This window comes from Acomys minous (assembly GCF_964271855.1).
Source record: "Acomys minous genome assembly, chromosome: 8".
In the NCBI taxonomy this organism is placed as follows: domain Eukaryota; kingdom Metazoa; phylum Chordata; class Mammalia; order Rodentia; family Muridae; genus Acomys; species Acomys minous.
The window spans coordinates 16311793-16337753 of NC_140489.1; the positions used below are offsets into that span (position 1 = coordinate 16311793).

The window sequence follows — 25961 nt, forward strand, 5'->3', positions numbered from 1 at the left end:
TGTTGTCTGTGGTGGGTGCTCAGCCCTGAATGTGGATGAGGGGTAGGCATCCTCCTGTGAACCCAGGGAGGGCTGGACACTTTGAAGGTCTTTATTTCTATTGGTTTATCCTGAAGTTACTGGGATGGGTTTTTTTGTTTTGTTTTGTTTTGCTTTTGAAGATTTCTTTATTTTTGTGTGTACAAATGTTTTGTCTCTGTGTATGTATGTATGTATGTATGTATGTATGTATGCCATACGTGTGCCTGGTGCTCTTGGAAGCCAGAAGTGGGCATAAGATTTCATGGAACTGGGGTTATGGATACAGTGAGCTACCTGATGAGGGTACTGACACCAAGCCTGTGTCCACTATAAGAGCAGCAAGGACTGTTCATGCAGCACCATCTCTCCAGCTCCATGACTGGTATTTCTGGTTTTGTTTGTTTGTTTTGTTTTGTTTTTATTTTTTATTTTTTCGAGACCAGGATTCCTCTCTGTAGCCTTGACTGTCCTGGACTCACTAAGCAGACCAGGCTGGCCTCAAACTCACAGCAATCTGCCAGCCTCTGCCTCCCAAGTGCTGGGATTAAAGGTGTGTGCCACCACTGCCCAGCTCATGACTGGTATTTCTAAGGCCAGGCCTGCCCTCATCCTTTCTCTCACCACCTCCAACTAGAGCCACAAGCCTTTCCAGTTTGCCTGGGTGAAACTAGCTCAGACCCAGGACCCCAGGACGCACACTGGGAAGGCTCCAGGAAAAATGGTCTGACCCTGCTGTAAGTATCTAGGCACCGAGGAGGATCTTCTGGCCTTGCTGGAGGAGTCGGGGTGGGCCTGTGGCCACTGTCCTAGGATACCCAACCTTCCTAGACTTCAGTGCCCATTTCTCTGGCCTGACAGTGCTCCAACAGAGGGGCCAGAGCGAGAGTAGGTCCACTCCATACTGTCCTGAGTCTAGAGGAGGTAGGGTAGGAGCCACTGAAGGCTGTGCACAAATCCAGCCTCTACCAGGACACCTTCACCAAGCTTCCATCGTTCTGTGGGCCAGTGGGGTCCTTGCACTTTGGCCGGGAGGGATGTTGGGAAAGATAAGATTGCTGTCCTCATCTTTAAGGTAAAAAGGTGGATCAGAGAGGGGCCTCAGATGGCCAAGGTCATACAGAGACCAGTCAACAAGGATGAGGCTGGGCTTGGGACCTAAACCGTCAGTACTGGCTTCTGCTAATGACCGAAAGGACTTCAATATAGACTCCCTGTAACTGAGGTACAACTGCTTTTCCCTGCTCCCATCAGATTCCCAGTCTCTCAGCAACTTCAGTGAGGGGGTGGGGAAGGGAGACAAGGGAGCTCTCCATGTCCTGAACTAGGCGTGGGGGGGTCTCCCAGCTGACCCCCTGCCTTGGAGGTTGTCAGCTCAGTACAGGGGCCTGGGCAAGGATCTGCATCTTAGGCACCAGGGAAACGAGGGAGCTGTGGAGATCTGAGGCAGGGATGTTTTTCCTCAGTACTTTCCCGCTATCAATGGGGCCTAATAAGTCGCCAGCTATGGGACATCCCACTCACAAGCAGGCACACAGCGGAAGGGCCAATCATTACAGTTAACGCCAGGATCTCACTCAATAAAAGCACCCACACCACCCAGGCTTTTGACCTGGCTCCTCTGCGCTGCTGCGGTTGAGCAAAAGACACCTCAAGCTTTATACACACTCCCGTGCACCCCAGGCAGGGTTCCACAGAAGCAAGCCTGGAGTCAGGAGAAGACAAGGCAGAGAGCAGCCAGCCTGTGCGTAAGGCTCTGTCCATCTGTGTCCAGGAATAGAGCTCTAAAGCCAGTCTGAGAGAATGTAGAGGGAGGAAGGCCAACACACTGAGCAGTGGCACCAGTGGACCCCAGGTGTCAGGTCCCCACGCCAGCTCTCCTCTCTGGGGGTCTTAGTTGCTACTTTCAGCTCCAGTGACCAACATGAAACACTGCTCTGACCAGTCTGACAGCAACACGTCCTATGAAGGGGGCCCTGCTGCCACCATCAGGCACAGTACACAGTGGTACCCACAGGGTACCTGGCCTGGCAGCTGCAGAAGAGGCAGAAAATCAGCCTTGGGCCCATGGGAGCAGGGATAGCAGGCTACCTTTTCTCCGTTCTTCCCCAAAGTGTGGCACTCCTGAGGCACCTGGAAGTCAGTCCTGCCTGGTTGCTGTACGCAGCCTTTGTATAGGCCGCCCTACCTAACTAGTGCCCTGCCACATGCCCATCCCAACACCAGCTTGGAGGGCCTCTGACAATTCAAGGGGCGACCTGGAGTGTTGTGTCTAATCCCATTATAGTTAGCCAGGCCTCACCTCTTCTCTCCCATACTAGGATGGGGCACTTGCCAAGCCCTGTCCTCTCTTACCACTGGGGTCTCCTCCCCAAGGAAGGACTCTGCTACGGTCCAGGTGCCATGCTGAGCACTGGTCTAGCTTTCCCCATCTGAGGTCTCAGATGGACCCCTCAGAGGTCCTTGGCTACTGACACAATGCCTCAGCCCAAACCCACATCTCCTCTCCTGGCCCCTCCCTTCCAGCCACCTATTCTACCTCAGGCTCCTTTCTCCACCTGCCTGTGCTGACTGCACTTTTCCCGTGATCTACTGTCTGTCCAGCTGCCTTTCATCCAGTCCCTCCGCAGGCTGCTGTGGCTCCTTCCCTGGCCTTGGTCTCCAGGCTTGCTGCCCTGGGCCCTGCCCCCACCCCAACCCCTATCTGAATATACTGCACATCTCTGTCTGCCTTGCCTCTCTCTGCCTTCATTTTTAAAAAATATATTTTATTAATTTATTCATATTACATCTAAATTGTTATCCCTTCCCTTGTACCTCCCATTCCTCCCTCCCTCCCATTTTCCCCTTACTCCCCTCCCCTATGACCGTGACTGAGGGGGACCTCTTCCCCCTGTATATGCTTATAGGGTATCAAGTCTCTTCTTGGTAGCCTGTTATCCTTTCTCTGAGTGACACCAGGCCTCTCCATCCAGGGGCAGATCTGGTCCCGGGGGTCCTGCTGAAACTATGGCACCAGCCAAAGACAATAGATGCAGTAAACGTCGAACCCCTTGCCAGATCTAGCCAATGGACAGGACATTCTCCACAGTTAAGTGGAGAGTGGGGACTGACTTTCACATGAACTCTGGTGCCCCATATTTGATCTCTCTGCCTTCCAGGTCCCTCCCAGAGGCTGCCTCCTCCCTTGGCTCTACCCACGCACCCTGCACAGTGCTCCTTTATTCCCTGTGTAGCTCTCACTTTTTGTCCTCCCCTATGGGTATGAGCACTCACATTACCCCCTGCCATGTGACCCTGTAAGCCCCTCGAGACTCTTGAGCCACTGGTACCCATGCTGTGTCCTGGGGATACAGAGGAGAACGGACAGGACACCGTCCTTTAGAGCAAGCTGGTGGTGGCAATAGTTCTGCAACTCTCATGCAACAGGTGATGAGTGTGGAGGCAAGGGACAACTAGGGGTGGTTTCTCAGCACTTCTATACCTCAGTTGGGAACCCCCGCCTTAAGCCTAGGAGACACCCCTCTTTTTACAAAGGGTAAACTAAGCTTTGGAAATGTTAAGGAGCCACCAGGGCTCAGAAAAACAGCCAAGACGCGGAGCTGCAGTTGAGATCCGATTCTGCAAGGCCACAAGTTCCAATTCGTCCAACTCAGATGGGCTCACAGATTTCCAAGGGCCCCCAGCCCCACAACCCCCACACACAATTACTTCTCCAGACCTTAGGGAAGTGGGCAGAATCTATAGCTGTCTCAGCCTCTAGAAGCGTCATCTAACAAAGATGGCCGAACAGGTGACCTCTGGCCAGCCTCTCAGAGCCTGTGTTCTCACCTGTGTGGTGGGGAATAAGGCCTGGCTGGCTCTCCCTCTTATCCCTCATGACTTTCCCGACCACTCCTAGTTTCTTTCTATTCCATCACCTTAGTCTGGCTTCAATGGGGTAATGCTGTCCACTTATGAATAATTGCTGGTTCGTGCACGCTTCCTGCTCTGCCTCTCTGGGTTCGGGTCTTACTCCTTCCCAGATCTCAAGCCCTCCAAACATCCCAACATGCCCGACACTGGAAATTTCCACTAAATTAACTGGCCCGCAGTGGTTTACAAATTTAACACAGGATACCAGTGCATAAAGAAGAGAGCATTTTATTTTGTGTAAACGCGCCTGCAGCACACAGTCGGGTACAGTCAAACCTGAATTTACACTTGGTGATATTTGTCAACCTAGTTCGCTAGTGTCACTCAGTCACCTTAGCTTCCTGGGGCTAGATACTGTGGTGTCACCCCAAGGGCTGCTTCCCTTTAGAAGGCACCAACATTGCCATAGGCAATGGTGGTCACTGACGCGTAGCGGCTGGCCTCAGGCCCGACGGCTTTTCTTGATGCTCTCATCTCTGCTGCGGAAGGATTGGCTTGGCTACTCCTTGGGCTGGCCAGGCTAAACCTAGCTGTTTCAGCTCCTGAGGTCACTTGCTTCCCCCCTACCTTGGTGCTTGAGCTATAAATGTCCTTCTGATGTGTCTTATTTTCTCAGTCCCCAACCCTGGGGGTCCCGGCCTCTGATCAGGCACATGGGCCAAAGAGGGACTGTAGAAACTTTCAGGACTCCTAAGGGCATGCCCAGCTCTGCAACTCTGTAACTTCTTGAGGAAAGACCCAGACATAACACCCTGGCCTCCCAGCCCTCCCTGTTCCATCAGCTGGCAACCCACCAGGGTCCAAAAGAGGTAGGCTTTCTGCTCTCTCATCCTGTCCAACCAGAACTCTCCCCCACCCCCACCTGGTGCACATACTGGCCTCCTCCTTCCCCAACCATCCACAGAACAGAGTGAGGTGTGCTGTGTCCTGGAGAGGAATAAAAAAAAACATATGCAGTTATTAGTTTCAAAATATTATCTCCATTACGAACAGAGTGCTGTGTTGTCCACGTGACTCCAAAGGCTGGCAGAACGTGCCGTGTGGAGGAGGGCTCCCCCAGTTGCTCATTCAGACTTGGAAGCGTGGGGAGCACTGAGTCAGTGCACGGAGGGAGCACGGCAGCGTGGGGACGGCACCCTAAAGAACTGGAACTGAGCGCCCGTTGCAAGCTGTGATTTCTGTCAGCAAAACAGCAGCTGCCACCGGCATTATGGTCTGAAGAGCAAGGGGTGGTGACATGCAGAGCCCATGCCCATCTTACTTGCAGTCTTTCTTGGTGCTGAGCACAGACTGCATCTCTTCGTGGACCTTGGATAGGCATGGCTTAAGCATTTTTACCCGCGGTCGGAGAGCAAAGGAGCATGCATGTCCCAAAGCCCGTGACCTCATCATCCCCCTCTGATCCCCACTGGAGCCCAGCCTCTGCCCCACAGGCTGAATCCTGACCCCCACCCCTGCTGCCTGCCCAGTGCCCTCTACTCCATCTGTCCCCGCCCCCCCCCCCCCCCGCTCTGCAATCCCCCCTCCTGTGGACAGTGTGACTGTCCTCACCTGCAAAGTGCCATCCATCGTTCAGCTTGATTATCCACTGACTCCTCTCTTTTCTAAGTGGCCACTTGAAGGAGTGGAAATCAAGGTGCCAGCTGGGCAGCCCCAGGGGTTCCCGTCTCCACTGGCCCACAGAGCCCCCCTGTCTGGGCTGTGTGATTAAAAAAGCAGCTCTTTGTTACTCAACAACCAAAGTCTCAAACCTCCTGTGCACCTCGCAGCTTGTTCCAGGAGCTCACCTTGGCGTACCCACCTGTCCTTAGCTTCTCCATAGAAGAATCCAGAATACTGGTAAGCTGCTGTTGTTCATCAAGTTGAGAGGCAGGGTCCTTTTGGCAGCCCAAAGCTCACAGCAGAGGAGTGATGCCAACCAAGAACAAGAGGGCCAGTGTGAAGAGCGTGGCCTCAAGCCCTGCTTTGTCCTTTGCCCCCTGCTGACCAAGGGACTCACTGGGACCTATATACTAGAGCTCAGTCTAACTAAGTCCAGGTTAGTAAAGCAAGAGTCTGCTGGGCAAGCTGGTAAATGAGGGAAGATTAAGGAGCCAGGGACCAGCTCAGAGACCACAGGATTTCTATCCAGAGACTGTGGTGTTGGTCTCTCCTGACTCTGAGGTCCGATCAGTGGGAAGCTACCCCATTGAGGCCAGACGGGTGGTGGGGGCTAGCCCATGCTGGAGGCCACATGCTATTCAACCATAGATACTCCATCAAAAAAAGAAGTCAAATTACAAGCTCATCACACAAAAGGCACTACAGCAAGGCCAGCCCATTGACGCCTTTGGGTCTAAAGAGTTCTAAGTTGTCTTAAGGGTCAGATAAACAACAAAGGCCCCTCCCAGTGTCTAGCTGCTAGTTTCTGTCATGTGCACAACTGAGGCTACAGGAGGCAGATATACCCTGCTCCCTTGCTGAGGGGCTTCAGCAAGCAGGCTCCTTCTCCTCATCTTTTCTAGAAGACTTGTAATTAAGGCACTAGGGGCACCTACCTCACACCATTGTGAATATTAAATGACATCAAAAGCACGTGGCATGTAGAAAGCCCTTTTCAATGCTATCTGTGCCTATACTGAATTAGGGGCAGGGCTTCTCAGAACTGAGTGAATCCCACACAGCAGGCTCCAAACTGAAGAGTTATCATCACAATCTCCATGTCATACAAGTTTATTCCTTTTTCCTATCATCATCATTATTAATTTTGTGGTGGGAAGGCTTAAAGCCAGGACCTTGCACACACTAGGCAAGAATTCTACCAATCCACCTGCACCAAAGGTCCTTTTTTATCTTTATTTATAGAAGGGTCTAAGTTGGCCATGCTAGCCTTGAACTTGTGATTCTCGTGCCTCAATCTCCCCTGTAGACAAATTCGTTCTTTTGGTTTGTTGGTTTGTTTGTTTAAATAAAAGTATTATAGTCGGGGAGGGGAACCTGTGATCTGGATATAATATATGAAAGAAGAAAAAAAGCATTATAGAAATGGCTAAACTAAATGAAATTCAAGTTATGATTTATAAGTTTTCCACAGAAATTAATTTCCAAAGATAGCAAGACAACACCTTTGTCAGATGAGGTGACTCTTTTGTAAGGACAAAATTGAGGCCAATCAATAAACAGAAATGCTTTGGGGAAGCTTCCAGACTTCTTCAGCTCATGCTTCTGTCACAGCTCAGCCAAGACAGAAGCAAGCAATTTCTAGCTGAGCTCTGACTTGGGGCAACACCTAGAAGCAGCCTGGGACTTTGTAGACACACTCAATAGACAGTAGTTACCTTGGCTTCCCTTGAAGGTCCTTCCTATATGCTCACTGTCTGCTCCTTAGCCGTGGGAGGAGCTACCCAGCCTCTCTTTGACACTTGATGCATGCGTCATGAGTCATCCTTCAGAATACCATGGTTCAATGAGCACCACCCATTCCAATCGGCACAAGAACCATTATTGTCAAAACAAGTTATTTTCCCAGTATACATATTTGCAAAGGTATAGTACAGTGTCTGCACTGTCCAATGAGTGCAGAGGCTCTCCAATCACAGTCCATGAGAGTCTTGGTGGACAGCCCATCTTCTCTGACCTGATCCAGTCTTCTTTTGTCCTGCTGTCACTTGACAATGGAGACGAAGCTGTTGCAACCACTTGACCTTAGAGGAGGGTCTTAGGGAAGAGGTTGCTGGAAACATCTCAATGTGTGGCAGAATGACACACTTGCGAGGAGGTAGCAGGCAGTGGAGTCTGGGGTTGCTTGGCTAATAAGGGCATTTTGGCTCCTGTGGTCTTGTGAATCTTGACTCAGATGCACTGGCTCAAGGGAAAACCAAATAAGCCTGCAGTGGTGGTGAGCCATCCTCTTCTGTGGCTTTGTTAGGTAGCAACAATCCTCCAGAGGGTCTGTGGATTCCTGTGGTCTCTCAGCAGCATCACAGTCCTTTGACCATTGGGACTTCCCATCACGCCAGGTAGAAAGACCCATTTTACAGAAAGGGAAAACAGAGGTCCAGACACAATAATTTGTCCAATGTCAACCAACTAGCAAGAGGCATGGCTAATGTGGCAAATTACTGAGAACAGACTCTTTATACTTGAAGTGTTGGGCCTGTGATACTCTTGGGAATTTCAGAAGGGTCTGATGACACTCAAGCCAGTAGAATTCCCCAAGGGAAGGAAAACTGGGTGACTCCTTGACCTTTCTCTAAGCTACTAGTGCTTGCCACACCTGGACCAGGTGGCAGTTTGCTGGCCTCTCTCCATCCAACATGGGAGGTGGTCCAAAGCTCAGTCCTTGGGCCGGACAGCTTGAGGACCAAGCTTGGTTCTGTCCCTTTTACAAGTAACGTGACCTTGGATACCTCTCTAGGCTTTAGCAAGAATAAGAACAATAATTTCCTGAGTATTCACCATGTGACAACTACTAGCCTAAGTTTCATTAAAATTTCTATCTTTCTATCATTTTTTTTTTTGCATTAAAACCCTATGAGGTAGAATGTGTCATATTCCCATTTAACAGACAAGGAGACACTAATAAAGAAATTCCAAGTGTCCTGAGGTAGTGGGGTTCCAGCTCAGTGCTCTTTGGTGGACTTTGCCAGGGACAGGGGTCAGCATATGTTCTGAAGGGCCACGTGGTAGTTGCAATAAGAAACTTCCTGGGCTGCAGCATCTGTGGTAACTTAGCTCTGCAACTGCAGCACAAAAGCAGCCACGGTCTACATAGAGTGGCAGCTACAGTTTGTCCAGTCACACTTGGACAGGCCATGGATGACATCTGGCTGGTGGACAGACTCTAGCCTATGAATGCCATCTTGCCTGATGGCAGTCTCTAGCCTGAGGACAGTAGCTAGCCTGTAGACTACATCTCAGATCTTGCCTGTGAACAGTCTCTGACCTGTAGACAGTACCTCGCCTGTGGAGTCTTATCTGTGGACAGTCTCCAGCCTGTATATAGTAGCTAGCTAGCCTGTAGACTACATCCTACATCTTTCCTGGTTGCAGTAGTCAGCCTAAGAACAGTCTCTGACATACAGATAGTACCTAGCCTGTGGACTACATCTCATGTCTTGCCCATGGACAGTCTCTGGCCCGTAGATGGTATTTGAACTGCGGCTTTTCTTTGTTGATCCTAGACCTACCTGCATAGTTCTCCCCACCCCCCCACCCCCCATGGGCAATCCTGTTAAAATGTTCCCTTTCTTCCTATCTGCAGGGGGAGGTAACTGGGATTAAGACCACAGGGTCCAGACACTGGGTTAAGGGCTTGTCTCCATCCCTCACTGAGGATGCAAACACAAAGGGGGCAGAAGCCTGTCAAAGAATTGGGGCAAAGAAAAATCATAGAACCTGATAGCAGCTAAGGGTAGGATGTGGCCACTAAGTTCTAGGTTCCTGGGGTCTAGATTTGAGCCTCGATGGGCCATACAGCAAAGCCACTCCCCAAAGAGAGCAGTCAGAACTTTCTCCTCCAGCCAGTAACCCATCCTAGGAACCCTTGACCAAAAGCAGAATGTGATAATTTGGCCCTGGCCGAACCCACTGAGTAACACAAAAAGAAGTAAATGCATTCAATTCAGCAGATAATATTATTAAACATGTACCATATGCCCTACTCTGGGGATTGGGATGGTACATGTCCCCAAAGCTGTCACCATTTACAAGTGAAATAAATATGTGAACAACTTACTGTAACACAAAATAGTCACAGAAAACACAGCCAAGTGTGACTGGGGGCGGAGGAGGGGCTTGAAGAATATTTCAGTAAGATACAAACAGCATCAACTTTGGTGCTCCTGATACAGGGCCCAGTAGGCTCCTGCAGATTCTCAGAAGCAGCAAGTTCTGTGGTCCTCCCTGGAGCACTCACATACCCGCGGACTGGGTTCCCAGAAAAGAGGAGGCTCTTGCAAACCAGCTGGTTTTAAAAAAGGGAATCACATTGAGCTTTGGAAGTCCTTGAAAGAAAGTGGACCAGATGGAAAGGGAAGCCCTTGTCGCTGAGTAACTGCAGCCTTCGAGGAGGTGGAGCCGATAAGAGTCCTGAAGACATGGTTGCCAGGAACTAAACGCGAGCTCTGGAAACTGACTTTAAAAAAGCCCTGGGCTCACAAAGATAATAAAAATGCATTCAATAGTGAATTATCATATGGATAAATGTATACCACGCCTTCTCCAGTCAGTGCACTTCAGCAGGGAGAAGGAAAGTTGCTTTGGGAATGCTAAGGTCTAAGTGTAAACAAGCCTTAGTGCTCTTACTTGGTTAAAATCCCATTTTATGAAGTGTCCCTGCAGGGGTGACGCACTGAACCAGTGCAGGGACTCCTCTGGCCCACTGTGAAATCGACAGTTTTGAATGGAGTCCTTTGCAAGTGTTAACAAAAGAATAAAATTCATTACTCACAAAACGAAAGGTTATCATAAAGCTTATGAGAAAGCAGAGCCCAGAAATACATGAGTTGAAAAACTAGTTTTAAAAATAATAAGACTTACCAGATAGTTTTGGAAAGTGCATTTAAAAACAAAACCAATCTGCACAGCTTAACCGTCTAATTTCTAAGTGCACTTTGTAATGGTCCTTGCAAGCTGCCCTTTTTTCCAGGAATAATGACAAAAAGCTTCGGTCAATGTCACTGGATTCTGGTGACTTTTGTTCATTTTTTTGTTTTGTTTCATTGCATTGCCAAGAGTGGATTTTTAAGAAAAAAACACTACAAAGGTTTCAAAAACCCTATTTATTCTCTATCATCAAAAATAGCAACAGGGGGAACTTTATACAACTTTTCTGTGAGTACCCACCAGTCTATTTTTTTTTTCTTAAAAAAAATAGAAGTTAGATAAAGAAAAATGATTTTGGTTTTTGTTCTTTTTTTAAAAAATAATGTAAGGAAACACTTAATCAGATAGCCCAAGGAGTCATCAGAAATATGTGTAGCAAGAAAGCTTGGTTTGTGGCCCTCTCCGGCCTTTGCATGTCTTTATACTAAACTAGAAAGAGAACGTACAGTACCAATGTTCCCCAACCTGCTTGGATCAAATTGTTTGTTTTTATACCCATTATTGCTAAGCCAGAGTGTTGACACTGGAGCCGAGGAGTCCACTCATAGAGGATAAAATTGAGAAGCTGCCTCCGAGGACTGGATCTCCACCTGGGCCATTTTGAACTGGGTGCACTGCAGCCATTTGCGGAGGGCCGCCAGGCCAGCACTGCTCTGGCCCGAGCCGGGCAGCGTCCTTAGGCTGTGGTGGTTCACGTTGTTCTGAATGGCCTGGAGACGGAGCTGGAGGCCGGCAGATAAGTGCTGTTAAGAAAGAGGAGACAGTTCAGTTCTTTTGACTGAGTGCAAAGGTCAGGTGGGGATGGGCGTGGCAGTCAGTCTACAGGCAAAACTCAGACCTGGCCGGTGGGGAAGAAGGCATGCCTTCACATCTGGCCCGCCCTATGTTGCTTCCGTTATCCTGGCCCAACTCCATCCACATACTGATGAGCTCCTGCTGACTCCCAGACATGGGAACGGGAAGCTAACAGCCCACACCTGGACTCATGCATTGGTTTGGAGCAGCCACGTTCAGCACAGGGACCTGGCATAGTGGTGAGGAGCATGGCTCTATAGTGGGACTTAAGGCCCAGTTCCCTGGGGCCATTGGGGCAACAAAGTGTACTGGCCTGTGCTAGGGTTCTTTTCCCCAGGTAGAGTGGGGAGCATAGCCCTTTTTTTTCAGGGACTCCATAAGACAAGTGAGTTAACAGACTTTCTAGAAGGGAACTTGCCTCATAGCAGAGGCTCAGTATGTTTTAATATTATAACGGTCTCCCTGCCTCCATGACACTTGACATGGAGCAGCCACATCAAGGCGGATCATTCTGCCAGCTCTGCACCAAGCTCTCGGTACTTTGTACCACAGACTATCACAAAACACATAAACTGTGGGGCTGGCAGCTTGAAATGCCTCCAGGTGGGAAGGTCAGCGCTTTGTTTTAACAGTTAAAAACCAAAGCTGAAGATGGTTTTAGCAGTCTGCACCTCCCTGCCCTGCTGGCGCCCACACTGGACAGCTGCCGTGCTGGCTCTTGGCATCCCAGGTGTCTTGCATCAACACCCGTCTCCTTCCACTGGTGCAGCATCCCACCCCAGGGAAGGGAATCCAGCAAGAGTGGGTTTTGCTTTCTTCCCCTCCTCAACACTCCAGGTGCCACAACCAGGCACACGTTGTAGACAGAGAAGTGTTTGGCTCTGTCCTTTATTGCCAAACCCCACCATATTTTTCACTAAGGGGTATGTGTCAAAATGCCATCACCAGTGAGATTGGGCATACATTCACTCTGGGGGTCCCCTGACAGCATCCAGGACCCTATCCACGTCACTGCTCTTTATGGTCCCAAATGTCCTCAGATATAAAATGAAGGGAGCAGGTAGGTTCTTTCTAGCCCAGTTCTGTGTTTTTTTAGTGTTATCCTTTCTTTGTAGAATTCTTTCCACCCCAGACGGTCACATGACATGTCTGGGTATGCCTGGGCTAGACTCCATGCTTATCTTCCTTAAATAGGGTTTGTCCTCTACTCAGTGAGCTGAACCTCCTCAGACCTAGGGATGTCCCCTTATGGATGCTCTGAGGTTCTCTGGGGGAAACCAGAGCTTCCAGACAGCCCAGGGGATGACTTACCTTGGTATTTGACTGAATCATTGGCAACCACATAGGGATCAGCTGTATGGAGAGGGAAAGAGGGAAAGCTGGTTATGGCTCTCTTCCATTCTCCCTTATAAGCCTCCATTACTGCAAGGGAACACAGGCTGCACAGAATGCACTCAGCCCCACAGAGATGTGGGCCTGCCACAGAGCCATTGTTATCAGCAGTGGGTTGTGAGTCTGCCACAGAGCCACTGTTATCAGCAGTGAGTTGTGAGTCTGCCACAGAGCCACTGTTATCATCAGTGGGTTGTGAGTTTGACACAGAGCCACTATTATCAGTGGTGAGATGTGGGCCTGCCACAGAGCCACTGTTATCAGCAGTGTCTTTCCCAGGCCCACCCCAAGTGCGACAGTGACACTTGGAGGTTAATAAATGACCCATGAACACTTAGCACGCACACGTTAGAGTAAATGGCTGATGGTCTCTTGGCAGCACTAAGTATGGGGAATTAAATGTTTATTTATTTAATTAAACCCCCACTTTCTTGAAATGGGATTTCCTCCTTGGGATCTTTAGAGCTAAGGCTCTGAGCGGAATGGTGACTCAATTTGCCTGCAGCCAGTAAAAGAGTATCACAGGGCAGTGTGCAGAACACCACTGAGATACACAATGTGTCCATGACAGAAAAAGGAGAGCCCCGGAGGTGCCTGATTAGGGTGGGCAGCAAAGACAAGACACATACACAGCTCTGTGGGAGTGTGTGGAGAGCGGAGGGTGGGAGGGACTCAGAAGGTGCTAGAGGCAGGTTTTTAGGAGGGCTGTGGAGAGAGTTTAGAAGGCAAGACAGAGCTGGGAATTTTTAAAGTGTGAGTGCCCACAAGATGGGTTTCACTTCTGCTTTGCCTCTGAAGTGCTCCTTCCTTGGGGTCATGCAACCCCAGGACCACCAGGCCCAGCAGCAGCTCCCTGCTCTCTGCTTTGACCTCTTGGACATACTTCAAGCCATGAAAATGTGAGTAAATGTCCATAGCAGGGTAAATCCAGAAGTCAGAGAGAGAACATAATGCCTATTTTCTGACGTGTCCCCAGAAATGTCATTGGTTTCACGTAAATGGGACAAGAGATCACAATGTGGTAAGTTTGGAAATGTTGGCTTATTTTGGCACTTCTCAGCACCTTTATAGACTGACAGGCATTGTGACACTCATATTGTGTTCACTCCTTTTAACAGTCACTCCAACATACAAACAGTAGTGTTGTTACGGATTAAATTGTATTTCCACAATACGATATATTGTAGCCCTAGATTGGATGTGGCCTTATTTGGAAACAGGGCTGTTGAAGATGCAGTCAGTTAGGATGGGGCCATACTGGAGCACTAGGGCTTCAATCCAGTACAGCTGGCACCCTTATGAAGAGCAGAGTCTGGTCACAGACGCACAGGGAGACCACTACAAAGAGATGGAAGCAGAGGACCACAAGCCAAGGGATGCCATAGGATAGGACAGAGGCAGGAAGACGGCCTCTTACTGTCCCTAGAAGAAGCCAGCCCTGTTGATACCTTGCCCCTCAGCCCCCCAGCCTCCAGAACTGCGAAAGCATAAGCTTCTGATTGATAGCTAAGCCACGCAGCCTGAGATCCTCACCATAGTGGCCCCAGGAAAAGAATACAAAGTACTTTGTGAAGGGCAAAGCATGGATACAGTGGTGGGAGTGTGCGGAGCAACAAGGGATGGAAGGGGCTCACAAGTGCTACTGGAAAGGTCCTTAGGAGAGAGTCATGGAAAAGGGGGTTAGAAAACAAAGGCCAAGCCACCTGCCATTAAGCCACAGATGACCTTGGACGACCCATTGCGGGGATCTGGGCTTAATTGCAGAGTTCGGAATGCCTCCCAAAGAGGAGCAGACTGGCATCTCACCACTATGAGAAAAAGAGCAGTGATGGAGACAGTTGGAGAAAGACATGGACATCAGAGTCAGGGTCCAGTGTGGAGGCTGCTTGGTGGGCCAGGCATACCAGGAGTGGTATCTGGGCATGCAGAGAGTGTGCCTGCAGTGGTCTGCAGAGGCATCTGGCTGCACAGGCAACCTGCAATAGTCTTAGATGAATCTGTTATTCCACGTGCCTGGAGTTTGCAGGGCAAGCTGAAGAGAGGAGGGCTTCTGCAAACAAAGCCAGAATGCCACAGACCCACAAAGGGTCTCCCTGCACTGCGGCTGAATACTGATCATCAGGAAAAGACCCCACACTGAGGAAAAAAATGATGCAAAGTGACTGGAGAGAGACATCTCTGGCTGGTCACACAGGGCAACAAGTCTGGCTAGGTAGGAAGAGAGAGAGCAAGGATCCATAAGGATAGCCCTATGTCACAATGGTGGCTGCTGAAGAGGCATCAGCCAGGGAAGTGCTGTCCTTATCTCAACAAAGCTGAAAAAAACAAGCCTAGGAAAGTCTAGAAGATTTGTGAATAATTTAGTTATGTGACTGAATGAGTTACAAGAATGTTCAAATGAATATAAAACAGCCAGCATCCAAAAAGTCAAAGCCACAATGTAAACAAAACAAAACAAGCAAACAAACAAACAAACCCACAAAACAAAACAAAGACCCAAAACAAAAAGACATCAGGCAAGTCATGCAAAGAAACAGAAAAATGACCACAATTGAGAGGAAAAATCAGACAGACCAAAATGACACAGACAATAGAATTAGTAGACAAGGGTAGTAAAAGAAAAGTTGTACTTATTTTCAATTAAAAACAGCTGTTTGCTCATTAATTGTGTGAATGAGTGCATGTCTGTATGTGTGAGTGTGTATGTGTGAGTGTGTGTGTGTGAGTGAGTGTGTGAGTGAGAGAGAGAGAGAGAGTGTGTGTGTGTGTGTGTTTGCATAAGAGTATGGATGTGGAAGTCAGAGAACAACTTGAGGGAACCTGTTCTCTCCATCCACCACGCGGGTCCTAGGCATCAAGCCCAGGTCATCGGTCTGCGCAGTGAGTGTCTTTGCTCGCTGAGCACCTCATTAAGCCCACTATGATGATTTCTAGGAAGATCAGGAAAAAGGAAGGCTGAGACTATCAGATGGAGGCACTGGAGACAAACATTTAAAGAAACAATGGCAATACTTCTCCAAATCAACAAACAACACAACAGCAACAACAACACAAACCTATGAACCCAAATTGATCCAACTCAAAATCAAGAACTACAAAGAGCACTCTACCAAGGTGCCCATCTTCCACGGCTTTACAACAGTGATGAAGATAAGGCGTTCTGAGTAGTGAAAGGGCATATTCTTTTCTTGTCTTTTTTCCTTTTTTTTGTTTTTCTTTTTTTTGTAAAAGGGCATATTCTAACAGAGGAGGAAAGGTAGGAAGCACACAGACTCCCGCTGGAAATAATGTAAGCAAGCAGACAGTGGGTCACAACACCTCTAAGCCACTGGGTGACACTGAATATGCAGCCCCCTACCCAAGGGCATTGGATTTTAAGGCACACCACAAGCAAAGAGGAGTGGTATAAACAAAGGCAGGAGTATTACTGAAATTCAAAGCCAGCCTGGGGTAAATAGTCTCAAAATACATATAAATAAATATTCCAAAATATTTTTGAGACATAAAAGCTAAAGTAATGAATTACTAGCAGGTTGGTGTAACAAATAGGTTTTGTTGCTGTTATTGTTGTTTGGCTTTTTTTTTTTAACCTGTAGAAGGAACAATAACAGAAGGTAGATGTTTAAGTGTGAAGAAATAGAAAACAGCCAACATAGGGGCTGGAGGAATCATGGTCAACACGGGGCTGGAGGAATGATGGCCAGCGCGGGGCTGGAGGTGGCTCAGTGCTTAGGAACATGTCCACTTTTATAGGTGACCCAGAACCCATGTCAGGTGGCTCACAACTGCCTGTAACTCCAGCTCCAGCGAATCAATACCCTCAACAGACACACACACACACACACACACACACACACACACACACACACGAAAACAAAAACAAACCTTAAAAAATAAAACGGCAAATGGAAACAATAGAAAGTATAATAAATTCTAAACCTATTTAAAATCTCTTTAAGAGATTCTTGATTATTTAAAGCCAAAATAGCAAGATAGTGCCTGAGCATGGTGGTGCAATCCTATAATCTCAGCTATTTGGGAGAGGCTGAGTCAAGAAGACTGTAAGTTCAAAGTTTACTTAGGCTATAAAATGAGTTTAAGGCTTACCTGAACAACTTAGTGGCATACTGCTTCAAAAGGTAAAAAAATAAAAGGGGCTGAGGATAGTTTCATGGTAGAATACTTTCCTAGCATGCACAGAGTTTTGTGTCCAAATTAGTACTACATCATCATCATCCTTGTAATATGGGGTTTAGTTTATAACATGTACAGAGCCAGAGGCAAAAGGTGGGAAGGGTACAAGTAATTAGTATTGCCTGAATATCATGATAAAAAATACACACTAAAACCCAAAATCAACCACTAAAAAATAATAAATGGCATACTTGTTAAGAAGATAATTTAAAATACTTTTTAAAAAATCCATAGGTCAAACAAGAAGCTAAAATAGAAATTGGGAAGTGTTTTTTTTAACTCGATAGAAGTAAATATATACCAAATTGAGGGGCGGTATTTACTGCAGCCCCTAAAAGGAAACCAATTCTAAACACTAGTGTTTGAAAAGAAAATTCTCTAATTAATAGGCCAAGTTCCCATCTTAAGGAATGGCACAAAGAAAAGTATCACAAAATTCTCATTAATCCAAACAATACCTACAGAGTCAACTAACCCTGCCCATGGGGCTCACAGAAGGAACCACCAACCAAGGAGCATGCACGGGCTGCACCTAGGCCCCCTGCACACATGTAGCAGATGTGCAGCCTGTTCTCCATGTGGGTCCCCTAACATTGGAGCAGGGGCTGCCTCTGATGCTGTTGCCTGCCTTTGGATCTCTTTCACATAGCTGGACTGCCTTGTCTGGCCCCAGCGGAAGAGGATGGTGTACCAGGGTGGGTTGGTAGTCATAGGTGGACCCCCCTTTCTCTGAGGATAAGGGGGTGGAGGATGGGAGAGGGGTGTGAGAGGGGGACTAGGAGGAGAGGAAGGAGGTGGGCTTCAATTGGGCTGTAACGTGAATAAAAAGATTAAAGCTTTAAAAAAGTAGAATAGAGAGCAAAGAACAGACGAGAAATACAGAAAACAAGTAAAAAGCTGAGAGATTTAGACCCAACAATGTGACAAAAGACTTTAAATGAAAATGGCCTGAAGACTTTAACCAAAGGAAGGGGCTGTCAAATTGGATGCTTAAAAAAAAAAAGACAATTAACTACACACCATTTATAAGACATACGCTTTATAGATATAGGTGAAAAAGATAGAAATAAATTTAGCGTCCTAACACTAGCCAAGAAAGAACTACAATGTCTTATCAACATCGGACAAAGTAGCTTTTAGAGGAAAAAAATTGCCAATTATAAAATGTGGTATTTCCTAATTTCAAGTCATTAAGGAAATACAACAATCCTAAACACACCAGGCTGATAAGAGACCTCTTTAATAATTATAATACGTAAAATGGGACTTGATAGAACTGGAAAGAGACAAAGTAAAGCCACAAATTACAGTGCTGGCCTGATCCTCCCGTCCCACAGAGTTAGCAGACCGTGTGACATGTTTGTGGATAAACTGACAGAAATGAGATACAATCACTTTGGAAATAGTTCTAAGCTACGCAATATTTCTGAGAGAAGTTAAACACATACAAACGTAAAGATAGAGCATGTTTGTGGGTCAGGAGCCTCGATATTGTTAAGGCTGCGATCTTTTTTTCAAACCTTAGGACTCAAAGAGATCCCAACAAAATTCTGAGCAGTTTTGTCAAAACTGACAAGCTGATTTTAAAACTTGTGAAGGCAAAGTACCTATAAATATCAAACCATTTTGCAAAGGACAAACGAAAGAATATGACTGCTGTCACATTCCCAGGATGGTCATCTGCGGTGCAGCACAGAGGTAAGAGAGAAATGGACCAAAAGGAATAACCCAAGTATAAACACATACATATGTGCCAGCTGACTTTGGCAAAGCATTTTGATAGAGGATTAACAGTATTTTTAACAATGATGGTGGAATAATTAGATCTGATAAACATGAAAAGTACACGCCTCATACCACGCACGAATCAGCTCAGACTGGATCGCGGGAATGAGCACGAAGAAGAAAACACAAACAAAAACTGGAGTGAAACAAAGATGTCTGACATGGGCTTGTGCGTGTGCGCACTTAGACTTGGGGTGCTGAGGAAAGGCTGTGCGTTCAAGGCTAGCCTGAGCTACATTGGGAGACACTGCCACAAAAGAAAATGGAGGAGGAAGGAAGATGGAAGACAAGGAACTTTACATGACTGTAGATTAGACAAACATTTTCTAGAATTACAACATCAAAATGATTCAAGAAAAAAGTCAAGAATTGGACATGGTGGCGCATGTTTGTAATCTCGGCAGAGGGTACACGGTAAGTCTAAGGCCAGCCTTGGCTGTATGAGATACTGTCTAAAGAGTTAGAGAAGATGGGAGAGGGAGAGAGAAATTTGACAAATGATACTTCATCACAATAAAAACTTCTGCACTGTCTAGATGGTGAAAGGACAAGCCGTAGGAAAAATCCTTGAGACCACATTCTGACAAAGGTTTTATATATCTCAATTCAATAAGAAAAAAAAACTCAACCCAATAAAATATGGGCAAATAATTAATAAATACTTCACCAAGCAGATATACACATAGCAAACACACAAATGAAAAAACATTAGCAACATCTGGAAGTAGAGAAATACAATTTAAGCCACAGCAAGATGCTAGTACCCAACTTTCAGAATAATTAATGTTAAAATTGATTACATCGTACAACAGATGCATGCATGAAATATCACAATAATAATAGAAACTAATAAAAATCTATGTCAAGTGCTATGGAGGAACTGGAATGCTCTTCATAGCTATAGTGAATGTAACAGAGCACAGGCACCTTGAGACGCATTCTTAAACAGACACACACACACACCAACGAACAACCCAGCAGTCACTTCTAGATATTTCCCCGGCACACAAAAGCATGCATGCATCAACATCAGCATGTGCATACTCACAGCAGCTTTTTATAAGACACCTATGATGTCCAAATGACAACAACGGATGAACAATGTGTAGTATATCCATACAATGGACTACTATCAAAAATAAAAATTAATGGCCAACTGAGGCATGTAACAACATAGATTAATTGCAGTATAATGGTCCTAAAACAACGAAGGCAGAAAAAAATATATACATGCAAGGTATGAACCCACTCATAGTAATGTCTACAGTATAAGCAATGACAGAAATCAGATCAATAGTTGACAGGACAGATCAATAGAGGACAGGAAGTAGCAGGAGAGAGGTATTGTAAAGAGTTTTAGGAATGTTCTGGAGATGGCATCTTAGCCACCAAGCCAGATGATGTGAGCTCAACCCCAGGGACTCAGGTAGCTGGGGACAGCAGGCTTCTGAACTCATCCTCTGACCGTCACATGCACTCCATGGCAGCACACACCTACACATACACACATGCACATGGATATGTTATCACACATGCACTCCATGGCAGCACACACCTACACATACACACATGCACATGGATATGTTATCACACATGCACTCCATGGCAACACACACCTACACATATACACATGCACATGGATATGTTATCACACATGCACTCCATGGCAGCACACACCTACACATACACACATGCACATGGATATGTTATCACACATGCACTCCATGGCAACACACACCTACACATATACACATGCACATGGATATGTTATCACATATGCACTCCATGGCAGCACACACCTGCACATACATGCACAGATGATAACAATGCACATCATAGACACATACACCTACACACATACACATGTACTTATGATAATGCATAATTGTAAAATGAGGTAAAAGACACCAAGGTTCATCAAAGCATACAACTGAAGTATGTTCAGTTTGGCACATGTAAATCCATGTAAACTACACTTTAACAAAACTGCACACACACACACAAAAAAAAAAAAAGAAAGAAAAGAGAAAAGAAAAAGAAAAAATCAGGTAGGAGTATCCAACTGCCAGTTTTTCTCACACTGTTGGCTTTTTCCTATACTGAGATAGATAAGATAGATCTCTCCATTTGAACCAAGGACCATGCAGCATCTGGTATCAGTGGAGCGTCCCCTGCAAAAGGGCAGCTTTTCTTCACGACAGCCTGAGATAGCGAGGTAACAAGAATCTTTAACCAAGAGTGGAGTGAACTAAGGAGTGAAGACAAGCAAACCAACCCAGCTGCCCTGTGCTGAACAGTATTGGTGACAGAGGCCAAGACAAGACAAGAAAATATAGAGTAGAAAGTAAGGTAAAGATGTGGTCACAGAGGAGAAATCACCGTGGGCTCACGAGTGGAGAAGACAGGATGCCAAGGAAGAGGGGAGGCTAGAAGATAAAGGGTGGCTTTAATCTACTGCAGACGCAGGTTTTATTCCCTGCAGCACAGATAGCCACGCCCTTTCCAAGTCTCCCTCATTCTTTAATTTGCATCATACTCCGCTTTTTCTGGAAAGATGATGAATGCTAGATTTATCTTCTTATGCTATGAACTGGCTTAGATGAATAAAACAGGACACTAACCTATGTCAGAGAGAAGCATTAGGTGTCAAGTCCAGCAATTTCTCAGGTTTTCTGGATAGGTTTTTGCCAAGTGAGGCCCCACTAACTGATCTGCTTTGCCATACGGCTGGTTTCAAAGCAATGCTCCCCTGTCGTATTTTAACTCACTCATTATGCACAGCCACGGTCTGACGTAGAAGAATACGTCACGGCGGTATAGCGAGAGCAGACGTGACATAAAAGCCACATGGTAAGAGGTTACAGACACCAAGTCCTCCAGCACCAGTTCTCCACGATTAAACCAAATCCATTCTTTCCCCTTCTTTGGCTCAAACATTCAAAAGCAAAGCCATATTTACTCATGAAATAATTGATAAAAATGATAACCTTTTCCTACCTTGACAAAAATGGTTGAGTTGCATTCTTGCAACGCCTCCATTAAACTAATCACATGGAGACACACCATTTCTACCATCTGAAACAACAAATGTCAAAGTCAGTTCCACCCCCAGTAAACTGGAAACCTTGTAAGCTCATCAGCCATCACAGAGGTCTGGTACCCTGCACCCAGAGGGTCTATCTGCCTGGCGACTGGACACCACAGAGAGTAGCTTCCATTTACTTCCTCACACCAGAAACAGAGCTTCCAAAGTCCCCCTTCCTCGACCCCCCCCCCCCGCCCCAGGCTTTGGGGTGGTCCTTCCTTCCTCACTCAGGGCAGGCTAACTGTTGGAATTGGGGATCATTGGAGGGCACGTGGCTTCGGCATCATTCTCTTCAGGGTCAGTCTCTTTCTCCATCTTGACCTGTTCTCTACTCATAGGGAGGCCTCTTGGGGAATACCCTACAGAGCTGCCTCTCGACTTTTATTCCACCATGGAACAGGCAGCCACACTCACACCAGTTCAAATGGGACTGTGTCCCTCATTGGGAATCCTTAGGGATGGGTGCTAAATACTCCAGGGAGGTTTTACTAGACTGTCTTACTGGGTTGAACAAACTTTTCTGGAAATTTTTTAATTAAAATTCGTATGTAACATTATATTGCAAGAAACACTTTGGGGATGTGCTCACTTGAAACGTTTGGATGCCAAGAGGGATTCGGAGGAAAGCACTGACACCAAAACTCTGACATTGAATTAAAAAGCTCATCTCTAGCATAACGTGCAAAGCTCCAGTTTTGGTGTCTTCAAAATAACATAGTGTTTGATCCTTGAGTTCTTTTGTGGCCATAGAATTGTGATCCAATAAATGCAGCTATTTAGTACTAGGAACTGTCTGTGAACCCTGACTTGGGCATAACCTTCCTTTACTGAACCAAACATCCTTCCATATGTAAAACTGTAGTACATCATCTCCAAGGAAATTAACATGCTTCAATAAAGAAAATATGTAATCCTCCTTCCTTACAAAATGCTAATTGAAAATATTTCCCAATTAAGACGCCATGCCCGAATGCCTCTGTGGCCTGCACAGCAGGGGTGGGGGCGGTGCCGGGCACACAGGAAGCACTAGAATGTGCTTCCAGGTTGCTGACTCCACCCACGTAACCAGGACACTGGCTGTGGACCCTCCTCAGCTGAGAATCCTCCAAACACCAAGTGGACCCCAGGGCCTCCTATAAATCCCTCCCCAACACCTCTAACTGGCTGCAGAAGGACCATCTGAGTTTGTTTAATGACACAGGGACAGGCCAACCACTCGCTCCCCAGATGTTCCTAGCGCAATCTGGAATAGCCCCTCTCTTGGCAGAATGGTCACCTCTCCCTAGTCTGCTCTCAGACTGCAGCAGGAAGATAGCTAATGGTGGCGGTTTACCCATACCCTTTGGAATCTAAACCTGACACGGCCTTTTCTCCTAATGCCCTGTCTCTACAGCATCCTAAAGGTAAGAATCTCATACAGAGTTCATTTAGCCCTAGGTAGAAAAGACAAAACTTGTCTGCTTTGCACTTGGTTTTTTGTTTTTGTTTTTGTTTTTGTTTTTTGTTTTTTGTTTTTTACCTCAGAGGGAAATCTCTGTGAACTCACCACTTTGTTGTGGGCCATCAGCTGAAGGATGCTCGGCGTTACCCTACTCCAAAATTCCAGCGCCGTCAGTATTGCTGTGAAGCTGAACTCGTTCTGATTCTGGACGTTTGTCGCCACGGCACTTTGTTCGCAGTACACTGTCCAGAGCTGAGCGAAGATGAAGGCGTGGAACAGGGAGCACATGTGGAGCACACAGGTCTGGAAAGGAAGAGGATGGTGCTGCTCCGTGCTGCAGGCGGACAGCCTTGCCAGGGGCCAGGAAGACGCAAGCTCCAGGCTCCTGGTTTTACACGCCCTTCTCTGTCAGTGACACCCTAATTGGCAGAATAAATATACCCGCTGCCTTGTCCTTTTATGTTACTGATATTTCCATCCTTAAACTGGATTAGGAAAATAGTCATTCTGTTTTGCCGTGTTAGCATGTTTCCACATCTATAAAATAGGGATGATAGTAAGCTCGTTGAAGGGGTCAGCAAGGAGTAAGAGAGGCCCTGTGCCCTGCACTTAGAATCACATGACGGCAGAGCAGCATCGACAAAGCGACATGGAGGCTTTCCACACACCACCTCCACACTTCTCAAGCCATCCCACCATCTGCAGATGAAGCACTCAAACTGAGGAGAGCAAAATAGCTTTTTTTCAAGTTCACAAAGGTTGTGGGGCACAGAGGAAGCTCTGACTGCACGAAGTCCTAGGCAAGAGTGGGTTATTGACATGGGCACAGCAAGGCCAAGGAAGATAGCCTTGGACTCATGAGAAAATGACATAGCCTTCCACGCTGGGGTGAGGCTGAGAGGGATGGCAAAGCATTCTTCTGGTCGTGTGCAGTTGTTGATAGTGTATGCATGAACTGTCCACCATATCTCTCTGTCCAGAGATGTTTACACCCTAAAGACGGCTACCCTACAGAGACTGCTCCTACTAAGATTAGTTCAACTGGCCTCCTTGTCTGGCTGTATAAACCTGCCTCCTTGTTTATCTGTATGTAATAACCACACCTCCTTTTCTGCTGTGTGCAGTAACCCCGCCCCTCTGTTCAACTCCATATAAGTAACACAGGGCACTTCTGGGATGCTGAGGTTTCTCTACCAGATAATTCAGTGTACCTGATCCCAGCTTTTCTGTGTGTCTGCCTTCTGTCCTCCACTGCCCAGTCAGGCCAAGTCCCTTGAGCCATGCAAGAATGGGTCGCAAAGGGCTAAGTGCCATCCTTAAGAATCAAACACAGGTCTGGGTGGAGACAGGTCCTTTTGGAAGCCATCATGTGGGCTGTCTGGGTGGGTACTCTATTTCCTCACAGAGCTTGATCTGGCCTAAGTCTCAGCTTCTCTTAAGCCCACTGGGAGCTCCCTGAGCTGGCCTAAGCTCCCAGACGGGCCCTTGGATCCTGGTAGCTGACTCTGGAGGTCTGGTTTGCATGTCTGGGCTCATGACTTATATCTGCCTGGGTTTTACTTTATTCTCTCTGCAATTTACAAACATCCTCTGTGTAGGTGATTCCAGTGTGCTTTGCTAAGCACCACACTAGCTCTCTTATTTTCATGCTGTGTGTTCAGGTGTCCTATGGGATTCACGTTGAAAAGATAGTGTAAAAAATATGAGATGGGGCATCCATCTCCCTCCCCTCCATCCTTGGTTCCGAAAACCGAGCACAGAATTTTTAGTATTTTTTTTTTCCTGTTATTTCTTGTCTCTATTGTTTTGAGACAAAAAATGCCTGGGAAAGTAACTCTTCTTTGCTGCTATAATTTATCTCCATAAAAGTAGCCAGAAAACAATTTGGGGGGGGGGAGAGAACAGACAGCCTGGAAATTTAAACAACTTTAAGTAAGGCATTAGCACAGAGTTACTCTTTTAACAGCCACAGGAGGGTGAGCTAAAATGCTTTTACTTCTCAGAAGGATCTAATGGGCTGATAAGGGTTCCCATTAGCAATTCCAATGCACGGTCTGAATCTTGCAGGACTCACTTACCTTTGATTGCTCTGGAAATCCAATTAGGATAACAATAAGGTGGTCTGCAATATGGGAACCCGCATCCAGAGGTATGGGAAGGCAGGGAGAGGAGGCGTTGGGGCAGACCGCATTGTGTGTGAGGGAGCCCAGAAGCAGCCAGGACAGCAGACGAATGTGGGAGACACACTCGATGAATTCTTTAGGTCTGCCAGGGAAGAAAGGATGTGTTAAGGCTGCCTTCATATTTTCTGTTTCCTTCGATGTCTAGAGAATTAGTGGAGGCGGGGATTAAGGCATAGTGTCACAAGCAAGTACATAAGACAAAACGCCAAGGCAAGAGCGGAAATCTAAGTCTTTAACTATTTGTCTCTGCTCTAATCCTGGATTTTTCCCTTTCAGGAAGGAGTGGCTTTGGTGGGACAAGATTCAGTATTCTCCAGCCAGTCTGGCTGTCTCCCTGGCCTCTTCAAGAATCCTTTCTTATCCCAAAGTTCTTCCCAGACATCCTCACAAAGGGAGAAGGAAGAGAGCAGTCGATGATACACCCACCATGTGATTTTTTTCTCTTGCCCCTGCTCCCCCCTCAGTCCTTCCTCTACAGTGCGACAAAGAACTCAACCCACTGTTTTCTGTCCTCAGCCTTCACAGAGGCGGGTCAGGGGCTTGGACCTCCTCATAGTTCATTTCACCC

The 25961-nt window shown here is 46.8% G+C and overlaps 1 protein-coding gene across 9 annotated transcripts in view; it reads right to left on the reverse strand.

Annotated features, from left to right (window-relative positions):
• Positions 1 to 9075: 9075 nt before the first annotated feature.
• Positions 9076 to 25961, reverse strand: part of UNC79 (unc-79 homolog, NALCN channel complex subunit) — a 243657-nt gene continuing 226771 nt past the window's right edge. For 6 of the 9 annotated variants that reach the window (XM_084793187.1, XM_084793186.1, XM_084793181.1 and 3 more), the window contains exons 48-52: positions 25289 to 25475; positions 23316 to 23513; positions 21682 to 21759; positions 12625 to 12666; positions 9076 to 11261 (exon numbers count right to left, since the gene is read on the reverse strand). In XM_084793187.1, coding sequence (XP_084649313.1) covers positions 11061 to 11261; positions 12625 to 12666; positions 21682 to 21759; positions 23316 to 23513; positions 25289 to 25475 — 706 coding nt within the window. In that variant the 3' untranslated portion in view covers positions 9076 to 11060. The remainder of the gene's footprint in view (positions 11262 to 12624; positions 12667 to 21681; positions 21760 to 23315; positions 23514 to 25288; positions 25476 to 25961) is intronic. The other 3 variants (XM_084793188.1, XM_084793182.1, XM_084793183.1) reach the window with 1 other exon arrangement.